Below are 15,231 nucleotides of genomic sequence, written 5' to 3'. Positions count from 1 at the left end.
CCAACATCCGTTATGTAGAGGCGGATGCCTGTGCAGGTGCATTAGCAGGTTTCCAGGGTGGATTAGCATGTTCGCCTTCCAATTCAAATTTGCTCTAAACAGTCACCCTTTTAATCCTGATATTAACTCTCATAATCAGTGAACAGACAGCCAACAGTGCAGTGACCTCCATCATTTTAAGAAGATTTTCATGTTATTTTTGTCATGTATGCGTCTCGCCGAGGGTGAAGGCCCAATGTACATTTAATCAACATCTGCCACTTTAAAATAAGCCAACTGGCCGAATCAGAGTCATTGCAGAGAGAAGCCAACTTGGCATGAGGACGTAAATCATCCCAATTACACGCTGAAGACAGGATGTCTTTCCTAATTATGGAGATGGATGGGGAAAAGATTTCAAATTTCTATGAGGAGTGGAAAGATGTGTGAATTAAAGTCTGCCCACCGTGCCATTTTAGTTTTCCCTCACCATGCTGAACTCCACACAGCAATGACGAGACAGATCCTTCATTACATCATAATTTAAGGGTCAGTGAAAGTGCATTGTGTAATTTTTCCCCTTTTTCATTGTCTATCATGTTCACAAAACCTTCATAAATATACAACAATAAACAAACCTAACCAATCTGCGGCAGATTGGTTGGGTTTGTTTATTTCATTACATTTCTTCTTTGTCTGATTTAAAAGTTGTCTTAGTGATTAGAAAAATTTATGGGTGACAGAAATAAAAGTAAAGAAGAATTAAGGGGCAAATACTGGGGCAAAGCAGTGCATCTTAATTTGAAATGAATCAATATATCAGTTAAAAAATGTACACCGCATCCATAAAAATACTTACCTGCAGCTAAATATTTACACATTTAGCTAAGTACTGTATTGTTTTATGTAGCTTTTAGATACAGTTAAATATTATTATATGCAGTCAATGTTCGCTTTTCTAGTTAATTATGAAAATAGCTATCTACACAAAATCAATGTTTAGCTATTGCTATAAGCAGTTTTTGAGTCTAGCTACATTTGTACATGTGTGTATAAATCATAAGTAGCTAATTACTCAGCTACACATAAATATTGTTCATTGAGTTAAATACCACATAAATATTAGACATTAGGTAAATATTTTAGCTGAATTATTATGCTAAATAAATATATTTAGGTATACACAATATTAAGCTGTAGCTAATATTGTTAGCTTTTTATAACTGATAATTATCTTTGATTAAATTGTCTATATGGATGCATGTATCACCTTTGTTTCTGTAACTTTACAAATGCTGTACCATTTTTCTCCTACCTGAGCTCCATGATGCTTGTCACGTTCCCAGATGGGTAGATGCGGCGGATGAAGTTGAAATCACCGACGTAAAGGCTTCCATCGATGCCCCAGGCCAGAGCAACCGGCGCCAGCAGCTTGTTGCCCTGAGCTTGCCCGTTACAGCTGGGACATGAGATGCTCCTGCGCCGTCCGTTCCCCATCACCGTAGAAATCACTGGGGGCTGGAGAGAGATGAACTGGTTCTCGCCGCTGCCCTTATAAAGGATTCCTGGGAAACAGCACAGCAGTTATTCACAGGTGTGAAAGCATGGCTGCTGTTTGTTATTGGCATGACATTACTGACTCATTATTCAGTTATCAAACCACAGGATATGATGATGAGAAAAGACGGACTAAATGCACTGGATGGCAGGACATTTGTTTATTACGAGAAAAGGCTAAACATGCATGCATGACCATACAAATCCAATAACCCACTGACAGCTGAAGACAATGATTTTTATGCGTTTTTGGTTTTAGTGATACACCAGGACAGAGGCAAATAAGACATCTGTCTGTCCATCTGTCCATTTGTCCAGTCTTGTTAGGAATTAGACCTGGTGCCAGGAAGCTCATTTGGATGGACAGATATACACATTAAACTTCTTTTAAAAAGCACATTAAAATATAAAGTCTGTTTTTCCATCTACACATGCAAACACAAATCTCTATTTGGTCTGAATTTTTATGAATAATATTTTTTAGTGATATTAAATTGAGCTTTTGTGTGGATGAACAGCCAAAACCATAAGAATGCATTTGTTTTTCTAGATATCCAAATTTATAAATGAAATATGAAATACACCTTCAGCTTGTATTATTATTTTACCCCTAAATAGTATCAAGGAAATTAATGCAGTGTTTGCGTCCTTGGTGTTCCTCAGAGACAAATTATTCAAATGGAAAGAAAAAAATACAGCAGTTTTATCTGTTGTAAAAACGTACTTAATACTTTTTAAACCTTAAGGTTTGATGTCACCTTTTCATTGGGATTGTTATCATAGTTACCAGCTGGATGTCTGTGGAAAGTCTAGGAAAATATGACATTTACATCAAAGTGAGCTTCAAATGGGTGGGTCTTAATTCTCCCTCAGTATTTAGCCTGACTCCCACTGGAGAAGTTTTCTTCCATTGCAGGTGAGACACTGGCTGCTCACAACTAATCCACATAACTAACCTCTTGCACAGACAATAATGTGATTTAAATAGCTCAGGGACTGGAGGCTGCACAGGCAGCATGCTGACCATCAGCATGGCCGAGCCACGGCCCCGCCCCAGCGGATTCCTGAAAACCCTCCATGAAGCTGAATCATATTTTATATGAAATGATGTTCTTCTGACTTGACAGGGAGAGCGCTTCCCCAAGTCACAGAGAGGCAGTAAACATAAACATGGAGATGTGGACGCCGTCTTAATGATGGCCCATATGTTACGCAGAGGACTCACTAAATGTGGTGAGTCATAACAGATTAATATTTTAACAAGGAGCTGACTTCAGAGCGGGGTATGGTGGGGGTATGGTGGGGCATTCTTCAAAGTGGGAAAAAAACACATCAAAGGGAAGAAGTGCATGCTTGGAGCACTTAATTATTCACATCCAGCAACTTGTGTGATTTCACTCTGCCTCTGTCCTAATTAGTGGATCTATGACACCACTGAACGGCCACATAATGCTGTACTCCCACTGAGCCACACCGCGAGCCACTGCAACCCTCAATATATGTGAAATTAAGTGTGCAGCTTGTCCCTCCTCTGATTAGTTCCTCTCATTGATTTAGCTGATTGAAGGGCAAATTCAAATGAAGACGCAGACCAGTGAGACTCCTGACGATCTGACCAATTCGTCTTCTGTACCTGACAGCATTATACATGAGCCTCTAACCAAGACAAATAGGTCCTGGACGAGGCTCTCCGCGCAGCGCCTGGAATCGTGTGACCTTGGGACTTTAATTGAACTGTGATCCATTTGTCGGCACATTGAAAAGAACACACACAGCGCGATGAAAACACTCTGTGAGCTGAAAGGTTGAGGCTGAGCCCGGGAAAAAATGAACACATCAGAAGTGACAAATAAGCTGTATAATTTGATCTGAATTTTAATGTCTGTTTGCGTAATGACTTCTTAACATTCACATGAAGACAGCAATGTTGCTAATATGCAGGATGCAGCTGGGTGTGTAGGACATGGATGAGTGTCAACGTTGCAGCCGTCTCACAGTTTGGCAGACGTTCAGCTTAAAAGAATTAAAAAAAGAAGGATGCTGAAGTCATCCTGGCAAGTCACTCCCATTCTTTCCATTTACACTTCCATCACAGTTTACTGTACACACAAGTCTTCCCATAGGCTATTAGACAGTGTAATGGAATAGATTAAATACTGCTATCAATCACCAGCAACCCCCCCACCATTACACCCACACATACTATTGACACTGTACTCTTTTACTTTGATTTTTCTCTCACACACAATGTCTTCTGCCAGCTTAGTGTGAGAGAGCAGATTAAGGTTCAGCTTTCCTCCCTCAAGGACACTTGGCCATGACACATTACTGCTGATGATTGTTGTGAGGATCAAGCTTGCGATGTCTCAGCTGGAGAGCTCCACTGATGGGAATTTGGCTTGTGACTATCCGGAGCTCCAGGCTGTAGGAGGTGGTGTTAGTGGGGGCGACGGGACTCCTACAGTGTCTTCACTAAAAAGGGGTTTTGGATTCCACAAACATGCATCCAGAACTATTTTGCACTTCTAAGTCTGGACGAGAACTCAGAGAACTGTGATATGATTTCCCAAAAGCGAGATTCAGTAAAACAATTTATTCACAAAGTCCTGCACAGGCTGCAGAAAAGTCTCCAGACAGATTCTGCAGGGGAGAAGTCAAAGAACAAGCATGGCAGCTGAATGGATCAGCCACTCGGGACGCGTCAGCTCATCGATTAGAAATATGAACGGGTGGAGGTGGCTTCAATTTCTGGGAGAAGTTACTAGCTCAGAGACGATGGATGGCTTCTCTCCTCGTGGTGAATGTAGAGAACCAGAGAGTCTGACTGTATGGAAACCTCAAAGATAACACAGACTTACAATACGATGCTCTTCATTTCTAAAAAACAGGATGTCACTGGTTACAATTAAAACAGAGAGCAACAGCTGATCTAATTATTTAGCAGGGAAGATGAAAGGATGACGTCGTTTTAGTTTCCACTCATCAGTCACTATAATTTGCAATTGGTAATATTTGCAAACAGTCAAATTTGTCTTTCACTTAAGGTAAAGAAAGGCCTGGCTGTCTTCTTTCAGCCAGCTGACCGGCAGTGGGGCTTCCTCTGGCATCTCGTTAAACGAGCTATAAATTGCAGGAACAGTCTAACGGATCATTTCAGCCATTATTTTTAGGTTGCTTGTTATTGGTAGTGGCCGTATGTCTAACTCAGGCGCAGCTAAACCTGCAGCTACTCACACACTCAAACAATGACAGGAAGACAGTCAAACAGTCCAAATATAACTGTCTATAAAACTGATGGTTAAAGAGACACTGAGGAGGCCTGAAGGCCATGAAAATAGAAAACCAGAAGAGGAGTCATTACATGAATTATTAAGCAAGGGCCAAGATGTCATCTGCACAAACTCTGCCTGCTGCCTCCATTTAGAAATCATCATTCCTGAGTGCGCTGCCCAACACAAATCCATTCCTACCTGGGAGACATTACACCAGGTAATAATTTGTTTGATAAAAGGCTAATTTGAATCATGTGGGGGGAAATAAAACGTATTTCATGTTGACATCACAGCTTCTGAGATGATTAATGGCGCCAGCGTAAGGCCGAGCCTCCATATGTGATAAAAAACTGAAGCGCTCTGAGCAATGTCACCTTGGTGACACGCAGCGAGCACAGAGAGTGGTAGGGGACGAAAGGGAGCGTGTCTTAATTGCACCCTGTCCTTCTTTGTTCCTCTTTGCTGTCTTTCTTCAACGTGCCACCCAGAGCCCCGCTGATCCTGTGTGGAGCTAACGGCAGGCGGCAGACCTCTGATTCCTTAAAATGCAGCATGTGTGTGAGCCATACAGTGCTTACTCTCACAAATACAGCCTTTCTGAACCCTGGCTGTGTCCAATAAGTATCAGCTATGTTACCCAAGATAGAGACAAGCTGTAGATTGAGGGGAAGGCATATCCACTTGTAACGAAGAAACGAGGGCAGGAGGACACGACTACAGTGCAGACACCAGCAATTTGCCTTATCTGGTTTGACAGGCTGTGTAGTCGAGTTGGGGGGAGAGGAGCTTCTGCTCTGGCCTTACGCCACAAACGATGAGAGGAAAAACTCCTCAGAAGTTCCAAGTGGAGCAAATATGAAGCAGGAATCACAACAAAGCAAGATAGCAAATGTTTGGAGATAAACTGCAGTGCAGCGGCAGGACCACCGCTTGCTCACATGTCTGGTAAGGACATTAGTCAAGCCGAGGAGCATTAAAGAATCAATACCTGAGCAGCAACGAAGGCAAACAGTGATATTTGGATTCATCTTCTTGTCGACTGAGAATATCGAGCTGAATTTTCCTCCAAAACCCTGAAAATTCTGAACAGCCTGATTCCTGACTGAAACCTTCAATGTAGAATGAAAAACTGCAAGAAAACAAATTTGGGTGGATTAAAAATAAAAAAAACAAACAAAACAAATGAAACACTAAAACCTTTCCACACACACCCCACACCCACACACACACACACACAACACACACACACACACACACACACACACACACACACTAACGGGACATTTATTTTTGGACTGTGAAGAAACCGGAGTAGAGCATGCAAACTCAAACCGCAACGTTTTTGCTGCAAGGCAACAGTGGCACCAACTATGCCAAGTTGCCCCGGAGCGTAAATTAAAACCTTTAATTATTCATATTCTGGGATATTTAAAGTTAACTTACAAAAAACATTTATTACGGACAGGAAATGAGACAAGTTTTGACTGAAATATAAAAGAGCAATGCAAAAGATGTATTATTTAAAAAAAATAAAATAAATAAATATATATAAATATGTATATTTATTTTTTACTAAAATATCAAGAAATATTAATACTGTATTAGAAATGTCTTTATTTGTAAGACAGCAGTGAAAACCTTCTTGCTGCTGAAAGCATTTTAAAGGTCCTCACTCATATTTCAAGAACATACCTTTCTGAGTTTGGAGACCTTCATTGCTATTGTCTTAATCTTTAACTCGTTTCACAGATTCTCAGTTCGTCCAGTTTATTCTAGCGGAATAGAAAATTAATACTACTTTCACTCAAACACTTGTGGAAACAATAAAAGATTAATTTAAATCTAAATCTACCAGAAAGTTTTGTAGAAGTGACTTCATAAACTATTTATGCTTTCTGTTGTGTGCGGTTTTAATTTCCATTTTATATTTATTGTTTTTGGTCATTTTGTTTATTTATTTTGGATATTTGAAATATCTGCAGCTCCAGTGTTAAGTGGTTTTTACAAAATTAAAGTTTATTGATCTTTGAGACGATGAACTGGCATTGTTAAGCCATTATCAGATTACTTGCAAATGGTCTCAAACAATTACTTGATGATTTATCACATTAATATCTGGGACAATTTATCATCAAGTAAAATCATGGAGTGCTTAATTAGATATATTTCTCTCAAGATCTTATTGATCTAGATCTATTTTATAATGAATAATTGTTAGTTTTTCTGCAGAAAAAGTAGCATAGATATATTTTGCCTTTATTTACCCAGGAGAGTCAAAGAGAACCAATTCTACTTGATTTCAGATTTGTATCTGTAAAAAACATAATTAATCATTTTACCTTTATCCACCTGCTTTGCAATTTATGTTGGCGAATCAATTAAAATCTCAATACATTCTGCAGAGCACTTCTCAAACTGTCACAAACACAGCTGAGGTTTTTTCACACTGCTGTCTAGCAGTGAAGATAGGATGGTGAACTTTTCATAAACTGTCTTGCCAAAGTTCTGGATAAAAAAACATCCAGTCCTACCAAGCGTGCTGTGTTGGGTTGAGCTGACAGGACTGCAGACTGAAACTATTCTGCACCGATATTAAGCCCCTGTCAAACAGAGGTAGTAATTTAGACAGAAAGCCACAAGACTGCTGAACTATTTTTGTTCATTTTAAATTTAGACAGACTTTGCAGTGATTTTTTTTTATAACGGAACAAGTGAAAAATGTGAGGATATGGAGCCTTGGGGAGACTGCAACATTTAGTGCACAGGAAACGCTCCGTGCCATCTGGTCTGTGCTTTATTTCTGTAATCGCTGCTCCCATGCACAACAACAAGCCCTCAGCATGACAGTTCTTAAAGCAGGGCGACGTTTGGTTTTCTGACATCTTTCGACGCAGTACGGCTCAATCTAATAAAGGATGCAGAAAAGTATTTGCATATCACATGCTGGAGCTATCTGTTGATCATGAATGCAACTCACAACAACTCCAACTGAGACGCTGCCGCCGTGAAGGCTTTGGAGGTGGTGCGCTCTGCTTTGAGACGGCTCGGATGAAACGAGAATGCACCGCCAGAACACGAGCTACAAGCATATTCTTGTTTTCTTTCACTTTCTTCACAAACTTGGGGTTCTGAATGGCTTGACAGATCGGGTTTGGAGATGAGCTTGGAATTCTGTTCTTTTGTTGCTTGACAAGATGCAGGACAAAGTAGAAGAAACAGTCTCACTTTTCTACAATCCTCTCTGATAAAAACTAATTTTTCTTTATTCTTTGCAACGTTATACATGTAGTACAGATGTTTAGCATTAAAGGATGAACAGGAGTGTATCTGTTAATATTCTTGAGAAGATTTAAAAATAAAACTACACTGAGGGAATATCCAACATAAACATGCCTCCTTATATCCAGATCTCCTCTAGGTGTTGAAATCACAAAAATTGTTTTAGCATTTTATACCTCAACTTTGTCGAATTCTGCCTAAATGAAATACGTAAAAGGCAGATTTATAGTTGTGTGTCTGGAGGCTGCAGAGGATTGGAAAGGAGCCTCTAGAGCCAGAGAGCACATCCTCTTAAAACTGACTCTACATCACAGCTGAGCGAAACTCCTCAGGGTCTTTAAGAACTAAGACTGCTTGTTTATTTTAAACTTTAATCATCAGCAAACCTCTTTTAAGTACTCATGGTGTATAGTGCAGGTCATGGCCTGTAGGAACCTTTAGCAGTATCTAGAAGGTGAGCACAACGAAGAACACCTTGTACTTTAAACAGCTTTAACTATGAGACACATTCACTGTGTCTCAACAGCTTCTGGAGGCTGAAAGCTTTGATGAAGCACAACTTATCCATCTTTGCTCTTTGAAGAAAATTCCTTCGAAGACGCAGCTCTTTCCTACGCCAAATTACGTCGAACAGTGAGAACACAACTCTACGGAGTGGAGAACCTCATGTTTCGCTTTTCCATTCAGCCTGATTGAAGGTGTTGGTAAATACCGACACCTCATGCGCCAAAGAAAGAACTAATCTAAGGAGTTAATACAAACAGGTGAAATGTAAGAGTTTATTAATGGACTACACTTGCATTTAACTCAAGTAAATACTGGCTTAAATGAAAAAAATATCTTAATGCTGCTTTAGGCCAATCTACATCCTAACTCTTTGTAAATGGTTTATTTAATGATGCTTTATGAGTATAAAACTGAGCCATATGAGTATAAAACTGAGTTATGTTACCTTTTCTTCTGAGCTTGAGGTTTGGTACCAATGATGAATTTAAATATTTTTTAATAACTTAATCATAGCCTAGTGTAAAATGATACACTAAGGTGACATACACAGTTTTGAAAGACAAATATAGGAGAATGTTGTCAAGGCAGAGTTTAATTTCTAAATTTTATTTTTTAAATCAATAAAAAAAAGTCAGAGTAATATGTGTTGAAAAGTTCTGAACTTCTGTATTATTGGTACAGATTGGTCTCATCAAACAGATCTGATAGAAAAACAGAGGAGTCCTTGGCAAAAGGTCAGGATTTTAAGGTTGGAAGATTACATTTTGGGAAGTTTTTTTTTTTTTTGCACGGTATTTAGTTTTGAAGTTGATCCACATTTCAACTTCAAAAAACATTTACATTTGAATTAAGTATCTCCCTAATTTAGTTTAACTTTAGTCGAAGTATTTTGTTGAGACGCATTTTCAACCAGCTCCCAGTTTTAGTCTGTCAGACAGACAATCCATCCAGTTTTAACAAAGCTAACTTCAGTTACCCTGAGCTATGTCTATGGTTAACATCTTTCTTGGAAAACTCACTGACTGAGTAGTAATCGTAAATCAGCTACTGCTCTCATTAACTCTGTGTACTCAGGTTTTCTTTCCTGTAGAAACTGCTCTTGGATTCGTGCTTCTGTCTTTTCTACGTACCTTCTCTATCCCGTCTAATCCCCAGCAATGGAGGCAGATCGACATTCATACTTGACCTGGTCCTGTTGGAGGTTTCATCTGATAAAGGCAAGTTGTTCTTTTCCACTTTTAACACACTAGTTCAGTATGAGGGGTTGCTGCAAAGTCAGTGACTCAATAAATCTGAGCTCCTTTTTCCCATACGTGTATAAAGTCAAACCCAATGCTATTCTTCCCCTCTTAGATTAAGATTTCAATTTATTTTCGTTCAACCAAGAAGTTTGTTTCTGATAGGAAAAGATGAAGCCATATCACAAAAGATAAAACAATTTAAAAGAACGATCTGCTTTATTTACGGCTCAGGGTTAGACAGGCCTGAATGAATAAAAAAAATTAAAATGAAAGTTTTTGAAAACAACAACAAATTCTAGTAAATTATGAGTTGGGGAAAAAAAGTCAAAGAGAAAACTATGTTTTAGCACCAACGGGCGCTCCAGCTTTATGATCTGTAGGAAAAAAACCTAACTTAGAGGAGAAGATGAGGACTTTGTTTGATATATTTGCAGAAATCGTTCTTATTTTCACAGAAGCCCTGAATTTCAGATACTGTTCATCTGCAGGACTAGTTTATTTTTCAAGTCTGACACTTTTTTTCTTCTGGGATTATCTCCTTTCATATTTTTTTAAGTACACAGCAAGCTTTCATGGTCATGGACAAGGATGGACAGAAAATGCATTAAAAAGGGTCAAAGATCAGGGAAAAGTTTCAGAAAGCATCATGAACTATGGATCCAAACCACTTCAAAACTTCTTGGAAACAGAATCCCCCCCCCCCGACACACACACACACACACACACACACACACACGACACACACACACACACACACACACACACACACACACACACACACACACACACACACACACACACAAAACTGAATTAAGCAAAAGCCTCAATAAATGTAACTATAGTAACTTATTGTTCAAGCTCAACAACATATTGAAATCAACATGAAGTAAACACATGAAGAATACTTTTATATTTGATTCATTCCTATTATTTTTTGTTTTTATTTCCTACTCATAAATCATTTTTAATAGAAAATCTACCATGGAGCAGGAAAAAACAAGCCAGTACTGCTGTTTAATAATCATAAGCACTAAAACAAAACCCTCATGAATCATAGGCAGCCCAGTCAATGAAAGAAAAACTAGAAATGCTCCAATATGACTAAAGAGCCAGGCTGAATATTTTTCAGATGAAAAGGAAACCAAATTGCAGAGGACAACTGGAACAACAATTGTTCACTGTAGAGGTTTTAATGTCAAAACAGCGGTCTGGCAAACTGACAACAGACAGCAGCCTGAGGCCCAGAGACAGACTCCTTAGAAGTGCCTCCGTATTACCGCCTTCCCTGCAGCCGCGCTCTCAAACCCTTAAACAGTGTGCAGACTGAATTTCTCGAGTGTGACCTCCATGATGCTGTCACCCAGCGGAGACGCTGCTGTTTTCATACTTGATTGTTTCATTTCGCACGTCTCTGGCAGCAGCTCGACGGAGACCGGCTTCTGAGTCACGTCCGTCAACGGTCACACAGGACCCGACTAATCACCATGCCAGGAATTAACTTTGTTTATTGAAATGATGTGAGAATCAAACCCGATGCCTGTTCGTCAGAAGCGTGAGCAGAAAAAGCCATTTTCTTCCTAAAATAGCTGAGTGGTGTTGAATCGTGGCGAGCTCTGCACCCCGCTGACTTACACACTGATTTATTCCGTCATTACTGTGAGTGATCAGCCCTTCAAAACTCTCCTCTATTATCTCCAGATGGGATGACGAACCATATTTCATTCTGATTTGAGCCTTTACTGCGGTGATTCGGGGTAAAGACCACCTGCCTGTAACCCACAGAGGTACCTATCTCTGCCCCACAGACACACACACACGCACACACAATGCAGGTAATGAACGTTTCTTACCATTTTGGATGTCCAGGATATGATGTTTGTCTAACATCCAACCTCCCATGTTGGAGGCATCCAGTTCATAGCCCTGTATCACCGCCGTCCTCTTCTCCCAGAGCACCACATCAAGGCAGGACTCATATTCATATCCCACTGACACTGAAAATAATGGCAGGAGACGCCGACGGTGAGCTGGGCTGCAACCTTTTTACTTGACACTTATAGCAGCAATGAGGCTTGTAGCTCGGCAGTCACTGAGCGCATGTTGTGGTTGTTTTACGTGTCCTCTGGCTCTTTGGCTGTGCACTTCTCCCCAGCTGGGTTGATTTTAAAAGACCTGTGGGGTTTCCGTATCTCACCTGCTCCATTTGAATTTTATGTGCTCTCCTCTTATTTGTCTTGTGTAAATGCAAATGAAGCAGAAGGTAAACCTGCATGTGAAGGTGGGGCTGAGTCTCTTTAACAATAAAGTCTCAAGCGGAGCCCATTAAAGTAAACATCATAATCACTGCGATGTGGTTAAAAACACGAGTGCTGCATGAAGATGTCGGATTCTTATCAAACTTCTTGATTTTGCGAGAGGGTTTTCAGTTTTTTGAGAATCAGTGGTATTGTATTAAGATTATTTTAAAAAGGCAGCTGTTTTACTGATTGAATAATATCTTTAAAAATTGCTAAAATGTAACTCTTTTTTGGGGGAAAAGACAGACCAGGGTTTATGTTCTGCAATCATCTGTTGTTTGGTGAAATCGGTTCTGAAACTTCTGTGCAGGTTCTGGAGCCTGGGTTATTTTTAGTGGTTCCTGATCATTTACAATATAGCAGAACAAGTAAACAAGTCTTTGCGGCTCCTACTTTGTTATTTTTCTCTCTAAGGTTGAAAGTTGAGGATGGCTTGTCGTGTGTTTTGTTGCAACCTGAAGTGTGAAATAAACTTCAGTGGAGTTTGAAAACAAAATATGTGAATAGGTTTATCAATGTTTGTGCCCACTTGATTTTTTGTTTTTTTTTTCAGGGGGATTTTATTGTAATCCATAGTATGGCCCAGAAAATCTTTGGGAACCACCGTCCTGTAGAATAATTTAAACTTTCTGTCAAATACTTTAGATGTGCGTGACAGAAAAATCACATTTTTAAAATAATTCAGAATCATATTTGTCAGCAAAGTCTGTGAATACCGAAGACTGAAGAGGCAGGAGTCCACTGTACATGACTCCAGGTGTTTATTGAAAAATACTTCTTTAGAAGCTCGCAATTGGTTTACCACAGCAGAGAGAGTCTGGTATTCAATATATGGGATTTTGATGTCAGTCTGTCTTTCCCAACTGGAAACTTTAGGTAAATTTCAGCTTATTTACATTAAACTTCATGCTTGTAAAGTTCAAGTTTTTAGTCTGAGTGAAGAATGGATTTTATTAGAAAAACCACTTCAATCAATGGATTTTATTGATTGAAGTGGTAAAATAAAGAATGGATTGAATTATGTTGGTTGATGCAATTTGAGTTCATTGTTTCATCTTAAGCCACATCAAAAATCTTTTGGAAAACCCTTTAAAAACAAAACCTATATTCAGATGTTATACAACATAACCATAACACAGCCAGCCCTGCAGATGCAGATAATTTCTTTTCAAAAAAGACTTAATGTTCCTGGAGAAGAGATTTTGTCCAACCCCAATGAGGATGCTACTGTTTTCCATATTCACCTCTCTAAAACAACCAATGTGCAAAACATAAAACCCAAGATTAGATATGTATTTACATAATATGATATTTGTGTTCAATAATATTTAAAATAGTAATTTGGTCAAAAAAACAGTTCCACATTATCTTTTTTCTACTTGCTTCATGCAGATTTTTTAAGGCCACTGCCTCATAGGCAATATTTTCATTCTTGCACAGCTGCTGAAATATCATACATGGAAAATAAACAAGTCAGCAGAAAAAGCGTCGGCCTTCAAAAAACATGCCGCACGGAGGGATTTGAGGATTTCACACCAACTGCTACATCTTTATTGCTCATGGTAACCAAAGCAGTCCCCAGCCAAATAATCTTCAATTGAAAAACAAGTGAAATCAATCTCTAAAAGTTCAAGCGAGGTTCAGCGCCTGAGGGCGTCTGACAGCGAACTTCTGCTTGCACAACATCTTTAGTGGGCAGCTTCACAGCAGGAACTCACCCACAGCCTCTGCCAGGCCGAAGACCTTCTGATTGTAGGCGTCTGTTTTATCCCAGATGAAGGTGTAGGAGAGGTCGGGGAAGGCCGGGAAAGACTTCTGGAACTGACGGCCCATGACGGCCACCATCAGGTGGACTTTCATCAGGCCAAAAGGGAGGCGGTCCTGGGTCAGAAGCACCTTGAGGATGGGCTTGTAGCCAGCTGCCCTGGAGCTCAGGTAGACCAGGTTGAGGTCACTGCCTGGTATGGCCACTTGCTCATGAAGCACCTATGATTTTAATTAGCAGTCAGACTGGTGCCAAAAGCACAGTGTGAAGAGCAGACATAAAAAAAACCCTCACATACAGCTAACAGGAGCAATGGGAGTCTGTATTTAACTTAGAGACTGGCTCTAATTACAGTTTATAAAGTTACTGTGCAATCTGCAAACTCTGTGCACATTACAGAGGTGTGCTAGAAAAATGGCTTCATCCCAAAGGCAGCAGATAAGTTCTTTAGAATCAGCAAGCAGAATAAAAATCAAATACTGTATGACTAATAACAGAAACTGTCTTTTTAGGGTGTCTCAGTTTGCACCTGAAGCTGCTATTATGCAAAAAAACACACACAGCAGTTTGCTTTTCTCAGCTAAAACCTGGCACAGACAGATGTGGTCCCGACAGAGAAAGTAAAGGCTGTGGTCACATTTCGCAGCGGGAGATTTCTCTGAACCGGCCACAGACTAAACATATTAATCTGTGCTGCTGGGAGACAATTTATTGCTTTGTATTTGGGGAGATACTCTTCCATAAAGACCCAAAAGACAGATCAGACCCTGTGTGAAATGAGCAAGACAAGCCGCTGTGAAACGAAGATAACATAATCAAACCCGCAGCCAGTAATGCTTGGATCATTCCTGAGTAAAAATACAGCAGTCATTCAAAAGCAATCAGATATAAGGGGAATTTGAAATTGGCTATAAAAACAATGAGAGGTGATGCTTCTGAGTCACCTCAGCGCTGTCCGCTCACCTGGGTCTCAGGGATGATGGGGTTGTCCTCTGGGGACGTTTTGTAGAGGGTGGAAAGTGGCGAAGCCAGAATGTACGGATTGGGCCTGACCAGGCCGGTCAGGTAGCAGCTGGGGATGTCGTTCTCTTCCCGCTTCATCACCACCGTGTCCATCACATGGAAGATGTTCCAGGGGAGCCACACGGTGTGCTGCAGGGTGGGGAACGGCGCTCGCTCATAACTCAGGGTCAGGCTGGCGCCGCCATTCGCCAAGATGTCAAACCTTCCCAGGACAGAAATATATGGAAAACACTGAATATTATCTATTGTAAACTAGCCCATTGTTTCAATGCACCATCTGAACCATTTAAACTGAAAATAAAATATTTCAA

The 15,231-nt window shown here is 40.0% G+C and overlaps 1 protein-coding gene across 1 annotated transcript in view; it reads right to left on the bottom strand.

Moving 5' to 3' along the window:
• Positions 1 to 15,231, bottom strand: part of LOC129360390 (teneurin-3-like) — a 180,118-nt gene that overhangs the window by 30,664 nt on the left and 134,223 nt on the right. Inside the window, 4 exon segments of the mRNA XM_055030567.1 lie at positions 1,295 to 1,544; positions 11,686 to 11,829; positions 13,851 to 14,118; positions 14,861 to 15,122. Of these exon segments, the coding sequence (XP_054886542.1) occupies positions 1,295 to 1,544; positions 11,686 to 11,829; positions 13,851 to 14,118; positions 14,861 to 15,122 (924 nt within the window).

Source organism: Poeciliopsis prolifica, unplaced genomic scaffold, assembly GCF_027474105.1.
Source record: "Poeciliopsis prolifica strain line A6 unplaced genomic scaffold, Auburn_PproV2 SCAFFOLD006, whole genome shotgun sequence".
Classification (NCBI taxonomy): Eukaryota; Metazoa; Chordata; class Actinopteri; order Cyprinodontiformes; family Poeciliidae; genus Poeciliopsis; species Poeciliopsis prolifica.
The sequence above is the reverse complement of the archived record's forward strand: the minus strand, read 5'-3'. Positions and strand labels throughout refer to the sequence as shown.